The sequence below is a fragment of the Semicossyphus pulcher genome, unplaced genomic scaffold (genome assembly GCF_022749685.1).
Source record: "Semicossyphus pulcher isolate SPU_LCO1_2020_fin unplaced genomic scaffold, fSemPul1.0.p SCAF_14, whole genome shotgun sequence".
Taxonomy (NCBI): domain Eukaryota; kingdom Metazoa; phylum Chordata; class Actinopteri; order Labriformes; family Labridae; genus Semicossyphus; species Semicossyphus pulcher.
Genome location: NW_027211648.1, coordinates 539,433 through 560,129, shown reverse-complemented (window position 1 = coordinate 560,129; position 20,697 = coordinate 539,433). Strand labels below are relative to the sequence as shown.

Below are 20,697 nucleotides of genomic sequence, written 5' to 3'. Positions count from 1 at the left end.
ATATACTTATGTAATATGAATGCTTTTGATGTAAATTCTAACTGTGTGATTTTATTCATAAACTGGAACTAGAGGAATGGAATGGAAGAGCAGATCCAGTTTCCAGTGTTTCCAATCAGCGGTCATTGAGTTTCCGCTTCCGGTCATTCATTTATAAATTTATTTATGAAATGATCCTCTGGCTCCAGATAAAGATAAAAAAGTAACAGATTAAAGTCTATATGAACTACACGAAGTATTTAGTTTAGTGGGTCGGCTAGAGAAGAATAGAAAACTGTAAGAACACGTTTAAGTAGAAAGATTTATCAGAAATTGTAGGTTGTGATTATGAGTCCTGTCAGCAGGGGGCGCAGTTTGTTGACATCAGCATCAGTATGAAGCTGTCAGACAGACAAGGCAGGGCGATGTCACCTCTCCGCTCTTTAATATCCTGCTACTGTCATTAAAACATCTGTAACAACACCTGAGCGGGACCCTCACTGTAAACTCGGAGTAAGTGACTCACTGTCTTCTTCATGCTGCTAACATTAGCCTGCCCTGCTAACATTGAATTAGCTGGTTTCATATGATGCTAGCTAGCCTGGACTCCGTGTTTGCGAAGCTAACTCAATAAACAACATGATGTTTGTTAATTTTTTGAGTACACTATGGTTTATTTTTTGAGGGAGATGTTCGCTGTCATCTGTCAGATTTAAGTAAAGCTCGCTGAGCTAACGTTAGCCTGGCATTGCTGACCTGCCTCAGAGACAGCGTCACACCAAACTCTGTTAGAAATGTTATCAATTTTACATTAATATCAAGAGAGGCTGGGAGAAATTTACTGCAAAGCGCAGTATTAGATATTTTACACTTCTACAAATCATTCTGTTTAATTTGGGATAGAGTAGCTCACCAAATAGCTTTCAAATTACCTTAAAACTCAGCTGTTTATGTTTGTTCACGCTGTTTGTTGCCGCCCTCCGTGACTTGACTAAGGTAAGAATAGTGCAGGAAACACTGCACATAAATCATGAAAACCGTAACTTTTATTGTTGTAGATTGCGTTATATTTTAACCTCAAATACATCTCAACGACTCCTTTGTCTGTTTAACAGGCCCAGTAAGCTACTGATTTTATAACCGAGTTTGGTGCACATTTCTCTCCAGCCGATCAAAGAGCAGAACTTTAATGGCGTTCATCACACCGATCTTCATTAAGCATAATGCTAACATTACACATTTCTTTGTTTAAACTAAATTGCGTGCACTTTTACACTGTCTGTGGAACACCAAATGAATCACAAACCTAAACTTTAATCAACGTAAAATTTATACTTGCAGTACTTAACTTAATCCCCAAAACTCGTTATATATTGTTATGCTATAATCTTTTTGAACCAGCTGAATAGGGTTCAGGGTGTTTTGCAGTGTGACTAAATGCTTCTTCTCAGGTTAATATTATGTGTTTTCTAAATAGAGGTTTCGAACTGACTTTCAGGACCAGTTGGGTCCACTTTGGCAGAAATATGGCAGCCCAACCAAACCCACCATCTGTCCTGAGAGAGTTCTGCCCACTCTACTACCTGCTGAATGCCATCCCAGCCAAGGTACTGAACAGTTTTATATACAAGCTAGGCTAAGATGCTAAACTGTTCCATTTAAACCATGCTGAGCTTCAGAACCAGCCAGGAAAAAACCCAGACACAGATACTCAAGAGGCAGTCTCCTTCCTCTCTCCTGCAGGTGCAGCGGGGCTTCAGGTCAGTCCTGGTCTACCTGACCGCTCTGGACAGCAGCAGTGACTTCCTGGCGGTGGGCAGCAGCATCGGCATGCTCTACCTGTACTGTCGCCGCCTGGCTCACATGAACAAGTACAGCCTGGAGGTCAGAGTGTTTCTTGTTCTGTGGTGTTCAGGCTGTTTTTACTGGAGGTCCAGCTGAGTCCTGTCACTTTGTATTCAACATGCCTGTGTGTGTGTGTGTGTGTGTGTGTGTGTGTGTGTGTGTAACAGGGAAAGAGTGATGCCATCACAGCTGTGAAGCTGCTCAGCTGTTTTGATGATCTGGTTGCCGTGGGAACAGCGTCAGGCCGTGTCGCTGTATTCCAGCTGGTATCTCCACTTCCTGGTCGAAACAAACAGGTGAGCAGTTCACCAAGTGTGTTTAAGACAGGTACAGGAACACACCTGTCTCTCTCCCTCTCCCTCTCTGTCACCTGTCTCTATCTCTCTTTCTCTCTGTGTTTAACTCAACCATCTCTCTGTTGTAACGCACCTGTCTCTCTCTCTGTAGTTAAAATGCACCTGTCTTTCTGTAGGTGTAACACACCTGTCTCTCTCTCTGTAGTTGTAACGCACCTGTCTCTCTCTCTGTAGTTGTAACCCACCTGTCTCTCTCTCACACCTGTCTCTCTCTCTGTAGTTGTAACACACCTGTCTCTGTCTCATACCTGTCTCTCTCTCTGTAGTTGTAACACACCTGTCTCTCTCTCACACCTGTCTCTCTCTCTGTAGTTGTAACACACCTGTCTCTCTCTCACACTGTCTCTCTCTGTAGTTGTAACCCACCTGTCTCTCTCTCCCACTGTCTCTCTCTCTGTAGTTGTAACCCACCTGTCTCTCTCGCACACCTGTCTCTCTCTCTCTCTGTATTGTAACACACCTGTCTCTCTCTCACACTGTCTCTCTCTCTGTAGTTGTAACATACCTTTTTTCTCTCTCACACCTGTCTCTCTCTCTAGTTGTAACACACCTGTCTCTCTCTCACACTGTCTCTCTCTGTAGTTGTAACCCACCTGTCTGTCTCTCTGTAGTTGTAACACACCTGTCTCTCTCTCACACCTGTCTCTCTCTCTCTCTGTAGTTGTAACACACCTGTCTCTCTCTCTGTAGTTGTAACACACCTGTCTCTCTCACACCTGTCTCTCTCTCTGTAGTTGTAACACACCTGTCTCTCTATCACAACTTTCTCTCTCTCTGTAGTTGTAACCCACCTGTCTCTCTCTCTGTAGTTGTAACACACCTGTCTCTCTCTCACACCTGTCTCTCTCTCTGTAGTTGTAACACACCTGTCTCTCTCTCACACTGTCTCTCTCTCTGTAGTTGTAACCCACCTGTCTCTCTCTCACACTGTCTCTCTCTCTGTAGTTGTAACACACCTGTCTCTCTCTCACACCTGTCTCTCTCTCTGTAGTTGTAACCCACCTGTCTCTCTCTCACACCTGTCTCTCTCTCTGTAGTTGTAACACACCTGTCTCTCTCTCTGTAGTTGTAACACACCTGTCTCTCTCTCACACCTGTCTCTCTCTCTCTCTGTAGTTGTAACACACCTGTCTCTCTCTCTGTAGTTGTAACACACCTGTCTCTCTCACACCTGTCTCTCTCTCTGTAGTTGTAACACACCTGTCTCTCTATCACAACTTTCTCTCTCTCTGTAGTTGTAACCCACCTGTCTCTCTCTCTGTAGTTGTAACACACCTGTGTCTCTCTCACACCTGTCTCTCTCTCTGTAGTTGTAACACACCTGTCTCTCTCTCACACTGTCTCTCTCTCTGTAGTTGTAACCCATCTGTCTCTCTCTCACACTGTCTCTCTCTCTGTAGTTGTAACACACCTGTCTCTCTCTCACACCTGTCTCTCTCTCTGTAGTTGTAACCCACCTGTCTCTCTCTCACACCTGTCTCTCTCTCTGTAGTTGTAACACACCTGTCTCTCTCTCATACCTGTCTCTCTCTCTGTAGTTGTAACCCACCTGTCTCTCTCTCTGTAGTTGTAACCCACCTGTCTCTCTCTCACACTGTCTCTCTCTCTCTGTAGTTGTAACCCACCTGTCTCTCTCTCACACCTGTCTCTCTCTCTGTAGTTGTAACACACCTGTCTCTCTCTCACACTGTCTCTCTCTCTGTAGTTGTAACACACCTGTCTCTCTCTCACACCTGTCTCTCTCTGTAGTTGTAACACACCTGTCTCTCTCTGTAGTTGTAACACACCTGTGTCTCTCTCACACTGTCTCTCTCTCACACTGTCTCTCTCTCTGTAGTTGTAACACACCTGTCTCTCTCTCACACCTGTCTCTCTCTCTGTAGTTGTAACACACCTGTCTCTCTAGCACACCTGTCTCTCTCTCTGTAGTTGTAACCCACCTGTCTCTCTCTCTGTAGTTGTAACACACCTGTGTCTCTCTCACACCTGTCTCTCTCTCTGTAGTTGTAACACACCTGTCTCTCTCTGTAGTTGTAACACACCTGTGTCTCTCTCACACTGTCTCTCTCTCACACTGTCTCTCTCTATGTAGTTGTAACACACCTGTCTCTCTCTCACACCTGTCTCTCTCTCTGTAGTTGTAACCCACCTGTCTCTCTCTCTGTAGTTGTAACACACCTGTGTCTCTCTCACACCTGTCTCTCTCTCTGTAGTTGTAACACACCTGTCTCTCTCTCACACCTGTCTCTCTCTATGTAGTTGTAACACACCTGTCTCTCTCTCACACTGTTTCTCTCTCTGTAGTTGTAACACACCTGTCTCTCTCTCACACTGTCTCTCTCTCTGTAGTTGTAACACACCTGTCTCTCTCTCACACCTGTCTCTCTCTCTGTAGTTGTAACCCACCTGTCTCTCTCTCACACCTGTCTCTCTCTCTAGTTGTAACACACCTGTCTCTCTCTCCCACTGTCTCTCTCTGTAGTTGTAACACACCTGTCTCTCTCTCACACTGTCTCTCTCTGTAGTTGTAACACACCTGTCTCTCTCTCACACCTGTCTCTCTCTCTGTAGTTGTAACACACCTGTCTCTCTCTCACACCTGTCTCTCTCTCTGTAGTTGTAACACACCTGTCTCTCTCTCTCTGTGTATGTGTGTGTGTGTGTAGTTGAGGCGTTTTGACGTGGTCGGCCTCCACAAAGGCTCGGTGACGTCATTGGCGTGGAGCACAAACGGGATGAAACTTTTCTCTGGAGACGATAAAGGACGAGTCGTGTTCTCCTCTCTCGACCTGGACCAGGTGAGACATCAAAACCTTTTTTTTAAATACCAGAGACCTAATAAATAATTACAATATTGTTTAATAAGTTTGATAAGTGCGTCTATAAAATGACAGAAAGTCGTTCCAAAGTCGGCATCCAAAGATTGTTTTGAATGTTTTTACCTGAAAATGAATAAATCTGTTATAAAATTGTTGCCATTTAATTTTGATAACACAAACTATCGTGACCTCTCCTGTGTGTGTGTGTGTGTGTGTGTGTGTGCATTTGCGCAGGGTGTATGTAAACCTGTGCTGCTGCTGGAGGAGTCCTCAGGTGTGGTTCAGATGGAGTACAGTCACCAGGTGCTGCTGGTCTCCACACAGCACAGGTCTCTGCTTTTCTGCACACAGAAACAGGAAGTGCTGCAGCTGGGCACCAAGCCCCGCAAGAGGTATAAAATACATTCTTTCAGGAAGCCTCTGCAATAATGAGAGGGACGGGTCATGTGATCTCTTTTTTCTTTTGGAAAAAAAAACAAAAAAGGTTATTATTGTACGAGCTGTTGGTGGTTTTTGTGTGTTTAAAGTACTTTTGTGTTGGTTGTAGCAGTGGCAGGTTCGGAGCCTGCTTCTTGCCGGCTCTCTGTAAACAGAGCGATCTTCAGGTGTTTGCTGCTCGACCTGGACTCCGACTATGGAGGTCTGACATCAGAGGACAGGTGGAGGACACCCGGCTGCTCAAACCACTCTTCAACACACAGGTACCCTGGGAACACTGGGAAAACACTACGATAACTAACGATACAGTGCTTTCATACTGTTACACCGACTGCAGCTGTTGGCAGAAACACCACAAATAATTGAAGTGCCATTGTCACTGATACTTTGTGTGTTGGAGTCGGTCAAAGGCAGCTGTACTTGGTGTTTGGTATTTAAGATGTTTTCTCTTCCTGTCTGACTCAGATCCCTCAGTTCGACTTGTTTCCTCGTCCTGGTCCAATCGGAGCGTACCGTCCTGCAGACAGACAGCTCGGTCTGCTCAGCTGTTTCCTCCGAGAGGGCTGGATCCTCAGCTGGAACGAGTACAGCCTCTACGTCCTCGACTGTCTCAACGAGGTGCCAATAGTTCTTATACTACTCTGTCTTCTCTGTTAATGAACTAAATGTTAACATGATTATGCTAATGTACTGCAACAACATCCTAAATACTCTCAACAGGGTACAGCATTTGTGCATTAGACAGGTGAAAATGTCCCTTAAATACTTTAATGTAACACCAAAGCGTGTGTGTACTGTGGTTGCTTTGAGTTGATTGCTGTTGAACGTAGACACTGTCTCAATGTTCTTGTGTTGGATGTTTTCAGGTGATGATCGGGGCGTTGGAGAGCAGTGGAGACATTGTGTCCGTGTCGTGTTGTGACAATGAGATCTTCATCCTGAAAGGAGACAGAGACATCATCCGTCTGTCCAACAGCCCCGAGGGTCTTGCCTCCAACTGTGAGTACTCCCGTCACCCAAAAACACACTACTGCTAGTATGTAAGATGATTAAACTGTAGTCGTATTCATACTGAATATTCCCAAACGTACCTGTCTCTGTTCTTCAGTGTCCGAGCTCTCAGTCCGTCTGTCCTCACCTCTGACCACACCCACCATCCTCCCACCAACCGGATCAGTGGAAACAGCTCAGCCAATCAGAACCATGGCCATCATCGTGGAGGGTGGTGGGAGGGAGGAGGGGGGAGGAGGAGGAGGGGGAGGATGGGAGAGGCACAGCGAGGAGGGAGAGGGAGAAGAAGATGAGGAAGGAGTGGAGGAAGTGGAGGAGGCGGAGGAGCAGCTTGAGGTGACTGACAGCCATCAAACACTTCTGACAGACAGGTCACCTCACCTGCTGTCTGTGTCATGTGACCTGTCATGTGTGTCCAGGTGATGGAGCAGCTTGGTCAGAGGTCCGGTTTGTTCACCAGCAGCTCTCGCAGCCGCAGCAGCTCTGTCACTTCCTGGGACAGTCTCCATGGAAACGCTCCAGTGTCTTCCACTTCCTGTGAGCTGAGCTCCAGACGCTACAGCGCCCCTCTCGGTCAGGGGGAGATGCAGCAGGAGCTGGTGGTCAAAGCCATCAGAGTGAAGAAGAAGAGGCGACGACAAGGCAAGCAGATAGACAGGCAAGCAGAGAGACAGATGATAGAGTCACGACTGAATGTTTTGTATCTCTGTCCGTCCTCAGACAGCAGCAGTGGGAACCGTCTCTCTGAGAGCAGCTGTTCAGACTCCATGTTTGTAGTCCAGGACAGCAGCTGCAGTGACGGAGGAAGTGGAACTCCTCTGAGCGACAGAGCCTCCCTCGTTGGTCTGGACCTGCAGAACCAGGACTCTCCAGAATCAAACCAGGACTCACAGGAAGCTGGAGGTGGAGCTTTAGACACAGGTGCAAAGGATGGAGAACAAACCAGGTAAGTAACTGAAAACCACCTGATTGGATGTGGAACATTTTGTCTCCTTGTTCCTTTGATCCTTGTTGTTCCTTTGAACCTGTCTGTCTCATCCTTGTTTTCAACTCCTTCTAACCTGTCTGTCTCATCCTTGTTTTCTTGTCCCAGATCCCTCCTCCCTCCAGGCTCCCTGCTCCTCCAGGGTCTGGAGAACCAGTTGAACCCAGGAAAGGTCTGTGGTCCTGGGTCAGAGGGAGAGGTCGTACCCCCGACCCCGGATGTGGACCTGCTGCTGGAGTGTACCTTCTCCTACATGCACAACACTGAGGAGGATGATGGACAGGAGCAGCAGCCAATGGAGGAGCAGGAGGACGAGTATCTAAGCCCTCTTATTGGACCAGAGGATGAGGAGGAGGAGGAGGAGGTGAGTTTTTATTTCTGTGTTTTTCACTTCCTTTATTGATATTTTCTTATTCTTATGTGTATTTTGATGAAAGGAACTGATCGTCAACAGTTTTGGATTAAATCTAACAAATGTAATCATGAAGTTTCCTCTGTGTCTGTGGACAGGATGATGACCTTGCACCCCCTGCTGGTCTGGTGGACCAGATGTTTTACTCCACTGTGTCCAACATGGACAGAAAACCCAGCGTGTCCAGTGATGAAGAGGGAGACATCTACTGTCCATCTCTGCCCCCTGCTGGCAGCGGGGGGGACGTCCTCAACTGTCCGTCCAATCAGACAGAGAAGACAACAGACAGAGAGGTGGACCAGGATGCTCAGGACAGGGACTCACACAAACCTGACCAGGTGAGAAACACACAAACATGACCAGGTGAGACACACACAAACCTGACCAGGTGAGACACACACAAACATGACCAGGTGAGACACACACAAACATGACCAGGTGAGACACACACAGACATGACCAGGTGAGACACACACGAACCTGACCAGGTGAGACACACACAGACATGACCGGGTGAGACACACACAAACATGACCAGGTGAGACACACACAAACATGACTGGGTGAGACACACACAGACATGACTGGGTGAGACACACACAGACATGACTGGGTGAGACACACACAGACATGACTGGGTGAGACACACACAAACCTGACCAGGTGAGACACACACAGACATGACCGGGTGAGACACACACAAACATGACTGGGTGAGACACACACGAACCTGACCAGGTGAGACACACAAACCTGACCAGGTGAGTCCTTCAGCAGGTATTAATATGTTATCTTTTGTCCTTGTAGTTAGCAGAGAGCTGGATGGGATACTCGGGACCAGGATGTGGAATTCTGAGCCTGCAGGTGACAGACAGGTGGGTGGTCAGGTGACTCTCAGTCAGGTGACAGACAGGTATCTTCCAGGTGAGTGACAGGTGACCTGTGTGTTTCAGGTACGTGTGGTGTCTGGACTTTAAAGGAGGACTGTTCTGCAGCGTTCTGCCTGAAGCTGGACTCAACTGGCAGCGATTTGAAGACAACGTCCACCAGGTGGCGTTATCACCTACAGGTGAGCTGCAGGCATCACACCCGGGAGACCCTGTTCATTTCTCTTAAACACACCTGTGATGTTTAAACAACACTTTAAACTGCACCACCTGCTGTCAGCCATCAGCTTTACGTCAGTTTGGTTGAAATATCCAGAAAAGACTCTTCCTGTCTGGTGTATTTAGCTTTAGCTTGGTGCTAACTGTGGCTAACTCCATCAGGTAATCTGCTGTGGAAGGTGGAGCAGAAGAGCATGACAGCGTTTGCTTGTGCTAAAGTTTCGGTGAAAGGAAAGCGTCACTGGTACAAAGCTGTCGAACAGACGGCCTTTGTGGCTCTGAGTGACGACTCCGCCTGGATCATCAGGACCAACGGAGACCTCTACCTGCAGACAGGTAACCAACTACCTGTCTCACTGTCTGAGAGAAGAGGAAAAATGCCTTGTTGCTTGCTCACATTTCTTCTTCTCACAGTTGTGAGTGTTAAAAAAAGACACACAGAGATGTGTGTTAAACAGGACTCATGTTTCAGCTGTAGTGTCTCAAAGTGGCCACCAGGGGGCGTTCTGCTGCTGTGTGTTTTAAAATGATCTGTTTACTCTACAGGCTCAGATACACTGAGGAAAGGAGGAGTTTTTATTTGTATGATTAATTAATAGAACAATTACCAGAATAATTAAAAAAATAATAAATACATGTAAACAGATATTTTTGTTACTTATAGAATAATCATGTTTGTGCTTCAGCTTCTCTGAAAACACCCAAAGAAAACATGAGCTGCTGACTTCCTGTGTGCTGTTTCCATAGTAACTGTTACGTGTGTGTGTGTGTGTGTGTGTGTGTGTGTGTCAGGTCTGAGTGTGGACCGGCCGTGTGCCCGCTCAGTGAAGGTGGACTCCCCCTGTGTGTTCAGCCAGGTGTGTGTGAGAGGGGGCGTGGTCTGGGCCCTGAGCGAACACAAAGCTTTATTCTACAGAGAAGGACTGAACAGCTTCTGCAGCGAGGGCGAGGGCTGGAAGTACGACACTGTCAGGTACCACTGCTACTGCAATACTACATTACTACTGCAATACAATGCTGTTTTTTCCCTTAATTAAATGAAACACAATATTATCATCTCGCTAATAATGCTAACACTTGAAGGTGTTAGCATTACTAGCATTGTTAGCTCAGTAAGCATACACCATTAAAATCAGTGGTACTTTTGTCTGTAGGCTGGTTTTAAATGAGCTAGAGGAAGTAATGATTGGAGGATCACTGTTTGATAAATACTGATGGTGTTAGTGTGTGTGTGTCACAGTGAGGCTCAGGGTCTGGAGTTGATGTGTGTTACCCTGGGTGAAGGAGGTACCGCCTGGGCTCTGGATGCCAGCGGCAGCCTCTGGTTTAGAACCGGCATCTGTTCGTCCAGACCGCAGGGCGAGGATGACCACTGGTGGCAGGTAGGCGGGTCTACAGTAAATGTAGGGTACATAAAGTGCACAACTGTCAGTCAGTTATCTCGTTGGTTCGATTGGGAGCAATGTGGGGTTCAGTGGGGTTCACTCGTCCAAGGACACTTCGACATGTAGCCTGAGGGAGCTGGGGATCGAACCTCCGACCTTCTGATAGAAAGACGACGACTCTACCACTGAGCCACAGTCTGCTCATCTCTCTCTCCTTCAGATCAGTATTTCGGACTACGTGGTCTTCGATCAGGGCAGTCTGTTCCAGACGCTGCTGCAGGCCACACAGAGTGTCGCTACGGTAACCAGGGCCCCGGTGGAGAGGGTGGTGGCCTTCCTGTCTCAGTACTCGCAGTGCCAGCCAAGCCTGGTCAGTGCCAACGCCAGCGGAGTCTGGGTCGCCTCGGGACGGAACCAGCTGCACCTGGCCCGGGGCAGTCTCGTGGGTCAGTAGAGTCCCGCAGAGTCCCGCAGAGTCCCGTAGAGTCCAGCAGAGTCCCGTAGAGTCCAGCAGAGTCCCGTAGAGTCCAGCAGAGTCCAGCAGAGTCCCGCAGAGTCCCGCAGAGTCCCGCAGAGTCCAGTAGAGTCCAGTAGAGTCCAGCAGAGTCCAGTAGAGTCCAGTAGAGTCCCGCAGAGTCCCGTAGAGTCCCGTAGAGTCCCGTAGAGTCCAGCAGAGTCCCGTAGAGTCCCGTAGAGTCCCGTAGAGTCCCGTAGAGTCCAGCATAGTCCAGCATAGTCCAGCAGAGTCCCGTAGAGTCCCGTAGAGTCCCGTAGAGTCCAGTAGAGTCCAGTAGAGTCCAGCAGAGTCCCGTAGAGTCCCGTAGAGTCCAGTAGAGTCCAGCAGAGTCCCGTAGAGTCCCGTAGAGTCCCGTAGAGTCCAGTAGAGTCCAGCATAGTCCAGCAGAGTCCCGTAGAGTCCCGTAGAGTCCCGTAGAGTCCAGTAGAGTCCCGTAGAGTCCCGTAGAGTCCCGTAGAGTCCAGTAGAGTCCAGCAGAGTCCCGTAGAGTCCCGTAGAGTCCAGTAGAGTCCAGCAGAGTCCCGTAGAGTCCCGTAGAGTCCCGTAGAGTCCAGTAGAGTCCAGCATAGTCCAGCAGAGTCCCGTAGAGTCCCGTAGAGTCCCGTAGAGTCCCGTAGAGTCCAGTAGAGTCCCGTAGAGTCCCGTAGAGTCCCGTAGAGTCCAGTAGAGTCCAGCAGAGTCCAGCAGAGTCCCGTAGAGTCCAGTAGAGTCCACTGAAGTCCACTACTATCCCCGCAGGATACACCTGACGGTTCCGTTTCTCAGCTTCTGTCTCTGTTTCGGTGCCTTCAGGAACTTTCTGGCAGAACGTTGTTCCAAGAGGAACCGTGTCAGCCACCAGGTGGACCTTCATCACGTCTTCATCTGTTCCTCACAGAGAAGGTAAACACACCTGTACACTACACATAACCAGACCTCTTCAACTAGTCATCAGACATCTGTAACTAGTCCCTGAGACTCTATAACGCCTGTGGACCACATCCAGCACGCGAGATAATATCATATGTCTGTCATAACTGGCCTGGCGGTACACAGCACGCTCACTATTAATACTACAAATCCCAGAATGCACTGCAACAGCAGGTATGCCAATCAAGACCTGCAAGCACCAGCTGTGTGAGTTAGCATTTCTGAGCGACGTTATGAAGCATCTCACTGCGCTAAACCTCGAGCTGCAGAAACAGGACCGTGTGATCGCAGACGTGTGTGCTGCAGTGAGAGCTTCACAAGCCGAGCTGCGCCTGTGGGAGACTCGGATGCAACAAGGAAACCTGGCTCACTTTTTATGTTGCTAAACAGTAACAAACCAGGTCTCCCTCGCTGTGTTCCCAACTGCGCATTGTGCTGATAAACTGAGCGGACCTGGCAGAGTTCACACAGATATTTTCAGACTTTGGAGCCGATCCGTTTGTAGCTGACGTGGAAAGAGCACCTGTAAACATCCGAATGGAGCTGATAGAACTCTGAAATGATGCCCCAAGCTCCGCCTACAGCTGCTCAGACGCTCTGCATGTTTGGAAGCACATACCTGTATGAGCAACTGCACACCATCACTCCATCCTGACAGTGTCCACAGCTCAGAACCTGACCCCAAACATGAACGAACCTGCAGCCAAGAAGAGCTGCCAAGCACCTGGCTCAGAGCAGAGTGCACTTACATATAAGTTTACTTTTGGCACCTTTACCTGTCATCACAGGTCGACTGCTTATGGTTGAAATATTTTCACCTTTTCATCAGATTGATCACATTTAAAATATTCTCTTTTTCTTGATGGTGTTGTGAACAAAATAACTGAATATTAAAGCGTTTCTGTAGAAAAATATGTGTTAAACTTTTGAAATGACTCAGTGACAAACTGCTGATAGAGAGGGAGACTGAACGATGCTCGCGTGTCCTTGGTTTGTTCTGAGTTAAGTTCTTTTTTCTGTCAGACTAATTCGTCATAATACCGCTGATGGAAACGTGGTTTGATAAGGTCTGTTGACCCCGTTCAGCCCTCGTCTTAGACCCAGTTTTTAGTTGGAGACCCCTGTTATAACTATAAACTATACCCTGACTTAACTAGTCCCCAGAGCTCATCATTACCTGTGTGTGATACCTGTGTGTCAGGTACGTTCCTGTGGTTGGCTCAGAGCAGGAAGGATCTGTTCTGTGTTTGGGACCAGGATGGAGAGCTCCGCCCCTCCTCTGTCCCTCTACCACCTGAGGTAAAACACCCGTCACCTGAACCTCTCTATTCACTCTGATATAGATCCTTGTGTGTTCTCCTGATGTTTTACCTGAGTTCTGCCTGTGTGCTCAGGTGGAGTTATCTCACCTGTCGGCCTGTCGTGATGCTCTGTGGGGTTTGGACACTCACGGCCGAGTCTGTATCCGCACGCTGTCTCCGTCCTGTCCCGCCGGACTCCACTGGACCCCCTTGGACCTCAGTCAGCTTGGTACGTATCTGAGCCATACAGGTGGTTAATGGGCGGAGTCACACAGGTGGTGACTGGGTGGAGTCGTGGTTGTCAGCATCAAAAGTAGAAAAAAACAGCCTGCCTGTCACTTTAAGGCTTTTCAACTTTAAACAGAAGTTACTTTTTAAAGAGACAGACACACGCTCTACAAACAGGACGTTACATTTCTGTAACACATGGAGTGTAGAGTCTATATAGAGGCTGTTACCTGTCCAGCGGCTACAGGTGTAAGTGAGAGTTCTTGCTAAGTCTGACATGTGTACATTGTGTATTGTTCTGCTCTGTCCCTGTGGTAAATATCATCAGCTATAATAAACATGTAAATAGTATGTTAGTCTATGATGTAGTGCTGTGGCAGCTCAGTATATCAAACATGTTATTGTTTCATGTGTAGTAAAGTTTATAGACGCTCAGAGGACAGCCTGCCCTTTCATGACTTGTATTTTGTAGGGGCTGATTAGAGGTCTGTGATTGGCTGAAATGTCGGTGTGTGTTGAGTGTTTTGGAGGTGTCACCCACTTCTGGTCGGGTTACAGTACGACACACACACACACACACACACACACACACACACACACACACAGAAACACACTGTCAGCTGTTTGTCTCCGTCACATTGACAGGTGGAGGTTGTGTAACAGGTCAACATGAGGAGTGTGTGTGAGTGTGTGTGTGCGTCATACTGTAACCTGACTGGTGGGTCAGTTCTGTTTTTAGTTCCTCTGCCCTTCTCGCTATCGGAGACCACATGACTGTCTCTCTGCCTGTCTGTCTCTCTGCCCTCCTCCCTGTCTGTCTCTCTGAGTGTTTAATGCACTGAAACATCACCGGATGGAATAAAAACAAGCCTCCATGAACCTGCAGACGGCTGCTCGGGGCATATTCACCTCCCTGTGTTCGACATATAACTAGGCTACAGACTCTGGTGTTTAAGTTTCAATCGTTTGTAAAGATTGTTTGAGGATCACAGTATTTAGAGAAATGCAGGAAGAAGATCAATAACAAATAAAGATCAGTTATAGAGACGCATTAAACCCTTTAGATTAACGTGTCTCTGATCACAGGCTCTCCTGCTGCAGGGATCTCAATGAGAGAGTCACACCTCCGACCCAGGACGTTTCACCTCTGATGTTTTGTAGCTCACAGGTTGTTTCAAACATAAAACCAGGAGGGTTGAAGATGACTGACAGCTGCAGCAGCTCACTGGAGGGACCTTCAAAGGTCAAAGGTCATCAGGACAGTCTGTCAGTCAGCTATGAAGTATGAGGCTGTTTGCCTAAAACGGCCTGACCTGGATTCTGCTCTGACACAGGATGTGGTCACATGATGCTGCTCACGTTCCACCTGTAACCTCGATACTGTTTGTGTTTAGGCAGCGCTGCGTGCGAGCCCCAGAGCGTTCAGGCTGGAATCAGGTCTCATCTCACGTTACGCTGATATCTGGGACTTTAAGGATCAAACAAACAGACTGGCTGAATACAGGAAACAATCGTATCAAAGGAAACTGGCTTTTAAAGAGCTTAGACGTTAAAGTTAAGACGTGTGTGTGTTTGAAGTGACGTGTCACACACTGTATTTGCACACTAACACATTCCCCTCCTTGTGTAGTTCGCTCTTATTTTTACTTTATGTCGTTATCTCTGAGCATCATTGTTGTTGTCTCTGTTTCTGTCTTCCAGTGTTACAGTATATTTACCTATATACCTACCTACCTGCCCACCTACAGTACAGGCTGTTTAAAGGTTCCTTTGAGCTGCTCCAGTGACCCATGAAGAGACTTCAGGTGGTTCTGAGGATGTTCCTCAGGTCCTTGGAGCGGTTTAAGTTGTCCTTGAGGGGACAACAGAAGACCATGGAGAGGTTATGTTTTCATATTGAAGTGTTTCTCGGGTCCTGGAGGAGGTTTGGAGGGTCGCTGTTTGAGACGTTTGAAGAGCCCTCCAGTTGTTCATGGCGGGGTTTGTTGATCCTTCTTGTATCAGGCGCTTGAAGAGGTCGTTTCAGGATATTCAGTTATCCCTGAGAAGGCTTGGTTGGACCTCCAGGTGGTTCTGTTCGTCCTGATGTTTAAAGGGTTCCTTCATGGGGTTCTACTGGTCCTCGCTGAAGCTCTTCTTTGTTCCTTAAAGATGTTCTTGGGGCCCAGGAGGATGTGACGGTGGTCCATGGGGAGGTTTTGAAGTGTCCTGTGCTGTTATATATGTGTGTGCAGGTGTGTTCAGGTACGTGTCACCTGTGTGTTACAGGAGGTGTTCGTCTGGTCAGTGTGAGCTGCGGCAGTCAGAACGTCTGGGCCGTGGACAGTCGAGGAGTCGTTTACTTCAGAGTGGGAACCCAACCTCTGAACCCGAGCATGATGCTGCCGGCCTGGATCCAGATAGATCCACCTGCGCAGGTAACCGAGAGACACTGGATCCACAACCTCCTGTACCACGTTTGTGCGTGCTAACGGCCCAGGTAACTGTGACGTCATGTCTCTGCAGCCAATAGGAGTGCAGCTGGTCAGTATTCAGACGAGTCCTAACGATCGTCTCCTCTGGGCGCTCGACAACAGAGGAAGTGTGTTCGTCCGGACCGGGCTCAGCGACGAGATGCCTGTCGGGACGGACTGGGAGCTGGTGCCAGGTACCTCTCTGTCTGAACACCTGTGTGTCCGAACACCTGTGTGCGTGTGTGTGTGTTCTTCAATGTGTGTGTGTGTGTGTGTGTGCGTGTGCGTGTGTGTGTGTTCTTTAATGTGTGTGTGTGTTCTTCAATGTGTGTGTGTGTGTGCGTGTGTGTGTTCTTTAATGTGTGTGTGTGTTCTTCAATGTGTGTGTGTGTGTGTGTTCTTCAATGTGTGTGTGTGTGTGCGTGTGTGTGTTCTTCAATGTGTGTGCGTGTGTGTGTTCTTCAATGTGTGTGTGTGTGTGTGTGTGTGTGCGTGTGTGTGTTCTTCAATGTGTGTGTGTGTGTGCGTGTGTGTGTTCTTCAATGTGTGTGTGTGTGTGCGTGTGTGTGTTCTTCAATGTGTGTGTGTGTGTGTGTGTGTGTGTGTGTGTGCGCGTGTGTGTGTTCTTCAATGTGTGTGCGTGTGTGTGTTCTTCAATGTGTGTGTGTGTGTGTGTGTGTGTGTGTGTGTGTGTGTGTGTGTGTGTGTGCGTGTGTGTGTTCTTTAATGTGTGTGTGTGTGTGCGTGTGTGTGTGTGTTCTTTAATGTGTGTGTGTGTGTGTGCGTGTGTGTGTGTGTGTTCTTTAATGTGTGTGTGTGTGTGCGTGTGTGTGTGTGTGTGTTCTTTAATGTGTGTTCTTTAATGTGTGTTCTTCAATGTGTGTGTGTGTGTGTGTGTGTGTTCTTTAATGTGTGTGTGTGTGTGCGTGTGTGTGTGTGTTCTTTAATGTGTGTGTGTGTGTGTGCGTGTGTGTGTGTTCTTTAATGTGTGTTCTTCAGTGTGTGTGTGTGTGTGTGTGTGTGTGTGCGTGTGTGTGTGCGTGTGTGTGTGTTCTTTAATGTGTGTTCTTCAATGTGTGTGTGTGTGTGTGTGTGTGCGCGTGTGTGTGTGTTCTTTAATGTGTGTGTGTGTGTGTGTGTGTGTGTGTGTGTGTGTGTGTGTGTGCGTGTGTGTGTGTGTTCTTTAATGTGTGTGTGTGCGTGTGTGTGTGTTCTTCAATGTGTGTGTGTGTGTGTGTGTGTGTGTGTGTGTGTGTGTGCGTGTGTGTGTGTTCTTTAATGTGTGTGTGTGTTCTTCAATGTGTGTGTGTGTTCTTCAATGTGTGTGTGTGTGCGTGTGTGTGTGCGTGTGTGTGTGTTCTTCAATGTGTGTGTGTGTGCGTGTGTGTGTGCGTGTGTGTGTGTGTGTTCTTTAATGTGTGTGTGTGTGTGTGTGTGTGTGCGTGTGTGTGTGTGTGTTCTTTAATGTGTGTGTGTGTGTATGTTCTTTAATGTGTGTGTGTGTGTGTGCGTGTGTGTGTGTTCTTTAATGTGTGTTCTTCAATGTGTGTGTGTGTGTGTGTGTGTGTGCGTGTGTGTGTGCGTGTGTGTGTGTTCTTTAATGTGTGTGTGTGTTCTTCAATGTGTGTGTGTGTTCTTCAATGTGTGTGTGTGTGTGTGCGTGTGTGTGTGTTCTTTAATGTGTGTGTGTGTCCTTCAGGCCTGGCCGTCAGTCAGCTGGTCCTGAGCTCTCGCACAGTTTGGGTCCGGTGTGTGAACGGAGACCTGGCTCGGCGATACGGCGTCTCTGACAGAAACCCAGCTGGAGATTACTGGAAGAAGATCCCCGGAAACGCCAACTGGTTTACAGGTGAGACTGGGTTCATACTGGTGAGACTGTCTTACCTGTACAGGTGGTTCCAACATGTTTCTTTCAGCAGCAGGACTGATGTTCAGGTGTGTCATTGTCTCAGGTGTCTCAGGTGTTTCACTCTCTTTCTCTCTTTTTAGTGACTCCAGAGGACGAGTTGTGGGCGGTGACTCTGATTGGTGGATTGTCCCGTCGCCTGACTAAGCTCCTCCCACAGGCTCCCAGTAGACCCTCCCCCTCAGGCCCCTCCCTCAGTGCAGATGATGTCGAGGACGAATGGGAGCTCATCTGACCTGTGACATCACTTTGATGTCTTGGTGATGTTCTCTCTGATGTGGATTCACCTGATGGGACACCACTTCCTGTTTATAAACTTCAACTTGAGGCTAGGTACATACTTCCTGTCTGTACCTGGCTTCTTCCTGACTATAGCAGGAATGTGACTTTACTTCCTGTGACTTAAATATTAAGAAGATGGTTCTTAAACAAGATGGCCACCACACAGGAAATCCAGGTGGCTGCTGGGAAGTGAAGTGAACTGTGACTGTTTTATTTTTATTTTAATAGGAAGCACTTTAATCTCTGAAGGGACACTGGACTACAGAATAACTGGTTCTAACTGGTTCTTAAGCTGCACTTCTTTACTCAGCTGTAGTTCAGACTGGGTCGGACGGGTTCTAGAGCTAATATTAACTCCAGTTCAGTCTGCTTCTACTGGATCCAACCGGTTCTAACTAGTATTAACTGGTTCCTTAACACCTCATTCTCCAATGGGGCCATCTTTAGCCTGGTTCAGATTAGTTAAGTCTGGTTTAGAACAGCTCTAACTGGTTTTAAAACTGTTCGTTGTCACTCCGTGTCAGTAGATCTAACTGGTACTAACGGGTCCTAACGGGTCCTAACAGGTCCTAACAGGTTCTAACGGGTTCTGACTGGTTCTGACTGGTTCTAAACGGGCCATTTTCAGTGTAATTTAGTTTCTTTGCTTTTTCTGTCCTGAGGACGTTAAAGGGACATTTCATTTAAAGGGAAATCTTAATGTTCAAACGGGTTCCTAATTGGTTCAAATGTATTCTGGTTTGTTTAGACTGGTTTAAACTGGTTTGACATCACCTTATTTTTCCAGTTTAGTTCAGACTGGTCCTAAGTGACTCAGATTGGTCCTAAAGAAGAGAAGAAGAAGTCTTTTTTCATTCCAGTTTAATTTGGTTTTGTTGGTCGACTAAAGATCGATTTGACTCAAGGGAAACACTTTTACTTCAGTTCAAACTGGTTTGTGCATCCGTGTGCTTGGTTTACACTGGTTCCAACTAGTTTTAGCTGGTTGTAAAAAAAAATCTAATATTTCATCCTGGTTTAGTCCTGTTCGGTCTGATTCTATCGGATGACTTTAAAAGACGTGTTACTCCAGAGAAACCGTTTACTACAGGATAGTTTAGTCTGGTTCAGACCAGCTAAAACTGGTTTTATTGGGTTCTGAATTTGTGTATACTCCAGATTAGTTCATCCAGTCTGTTTGAAGCGATTCAAGCTGGTCCCAACTGGTTCTAATTGGCTCTAACTGGTTCTAACTGGTTCTAACTGGCTCTAACTGGTTCTAACTGGTTCTAACTGGCTCTAACTGGTTCTAACTGGTTCTAACTGGCTCTCTCTGCGTCTCTGTTTGGTTTTCATTTATTTATCAGAGCAGAGTTTAAGCTTAAGTTCAAGCTAAATATTACAAATAGGGACATGTCACAGTGTTGGACCAGAATCACTTAATGTGATGATCAAAGAGGCTCCAGGATTCACGTTAATAACTCATCTTAATCAATCAGTTTCTCCTCTTCTGCAGTTAAACGAGTCTTTGATCCAATCAAGAGAAACAATCAAACTCTGAGAATCAAAATGACTTTTCCTTATTTAACCCTCTGTCCCCCCAGCAGAGACCAGACTAGTTTAAACCGGTTTTAACTGGTTTAAACTAGTCCCCTCTGACTGCGTCTTACTGGGACCAGACCAGACTGAACCAAACCGGATCAGACTGAACAGCAGACCTAGTGACTGGCGGTTTTGCTTTTTGATTCTCGTCACTGATTCTCCTGAGACAACACCTGTCTGCCAGTCATACTACAACCATAGAAACATACAGAAGCCCCGCCCCCTGGGACTAATCCATAAAGAACATGTAAAAATGTAAATTTGATAAACGCCTGTTTGTGTTTGTTTAAAGAGTTCAACTCAGAAAACCTAAAATATTCATCTGTAATAAGATTAAGGACTAAACCTGGACTCTGGAGGACTCTGGAGGACTCTGGAGGACTCTGATGGACTCTGAAGGACTCTGATGGACTCTGATGGACTCTGATGGACACTGATGGACTCTGATGGACTCTAAAGGACTCTGAAGGACTCTGGAAGACTCTGGTGGACTCTGAAGGACACTGGAAGACTCTGAAGGACTCTGAAGGACACTGGAAGACTCTGGTGGAATCTGTTGGACTCTGAAGGACTCTGGAAGACTCTGGAAGACTCTGCAAGACTCTGGTGGACTCTGAAGAACTCATGGAGGACTCTGGTGGAATCTGATGGACTCTGGAGGACTGATGGACTCTTGAGGACTTATGGAAGACCCTGATGGACTCCGATGGACTCTTGAGGACTGATGGACTCTTGAGGACTCATGGAAGACTCTGATGGACTCTGGAGGACTCTGGAATACTCTGGAGGACTCATGGAGGACTCTCATGGACTCTGAAGGACTCTGGAATACTCTCGAGGACTCATGGAGGACTCTGATGGACTCTGAAGGACTCTGGAAGACTCTGGAGGACTCTGGTGGACTGCACTAGTCTTTGGACCTGCACTGAGGTTCAGGTCTCAGGTCTGAACTGGATCTATATTAAGATAGAAACGTAGACTCGTCGTCCTCTTTCTTCTTCGTGCCCGCATCATTGCCATGGAAACCTGAGCAGGTGTGACCCTGTTGTGATGTCATCCTGCTGTCAGCTGATTGGTTGGATGTTCTCCAGCTGACCAATAAGAATTCAGTGTAAACTCACCTGTGTAATTTACTTCATCAACTTAATAAACATGTTTAAACACTGAAGCAGGTCAGGTGATTG

The 20,697-nt window shown here is 47.3% G+C and overlaps 1 protein-coding gene across 2 annotated transcripts; it reads left to right on the top strand.

Annotated features, from left to right (window-relative positions):
- The first annotated feature begins 406 nt into the window (after positions 1 to 406).
- Positions 407 to 20,674, top strand: tecpr2 (tectonin beta-propeller repeat containing 2). 2 transcript variants are annotated; one of them, XM_069662201.1, is made up of 27 exons: positions 407 to 492; positions 1,478 to 1,586; positions 1,723 to 1,863; positions 1,992 to 2,120; positions 4,847 to 4,978; positions 5,234 to 5,391; positions 5,547 to 5,700; positions 5,903 to 6,055; positions 6,304 to 6,436; positions 6,546 to 6,784; positions 6,868 to 7,090; positions 7,169 to 7,394; positions 7,542 to 7,797; positions 7,944 to 8,183; positions 8,653 to 8,720; positions 8,799 to 8,914; positions 9,114 to 9,287; positions 9,744 to 9,924; positions 10,192 to 10,333; positions 10,557 to 10,782; positions 11,646 to 11,735; positions 12,964 to 13,061; positions 13,157 to 13,292; positions 15,560 to 15,708; positions 15,797 to 15,938; positions 17,444 to 17,593; positions 17,734 to 20,674. In XM_069662201.1, exons 2-27 carry the CDS (start codon positions 1,506 to 1,508, stop codon positions 17,883 to 17,885), a joined length of 4,089 nt encoding a protein of 1,362 aa, XP_069518302.1. In that variant the 5' UTR covers positions 407 to 492; positions 1,478 to 1,505; the 3' UTR covers positions 17,886 to 20,674. The 2 variants fall into 2 exon arrangements, with proteins under 2 accessions (XP_069518302.1, XP_069518303.1); XM_069662202.1 differs by having other exon boundaries at positions 1,457 to 1,586.
- The last annotated feature ends 23 nt before the right edge of the window (positions 20,675 to 20,697 follow it).

What these genes read in the sequence shown, in the direction of transcription:
- tecpr2 (XM_069662201.1), top strand. Translation starts at nt 1,506, where the DNA reads ATGGCAGCCCAACCAAACCCACCATCTGTCCTGAGAGAGTTCTGCCCA. An exon ending in TCCTCGACTGTCTCAACGAG is followed by an intron (nt 6,056 to 6,303) that starts GTGCCAATAGTT and finishes GGATGTTTTCAG; the next exon opens with GTGATGATCGGGGCGTTGGA. An exon ending in AGATAGATCCACCTGCGCAG is followed by an intron (nt 15,709 to 15,796) that starts GTAACCGAGAGA and finishes ATGTCTCTGCAG; the next exon opens with CCAATAGGAGTGCAGCTGGT.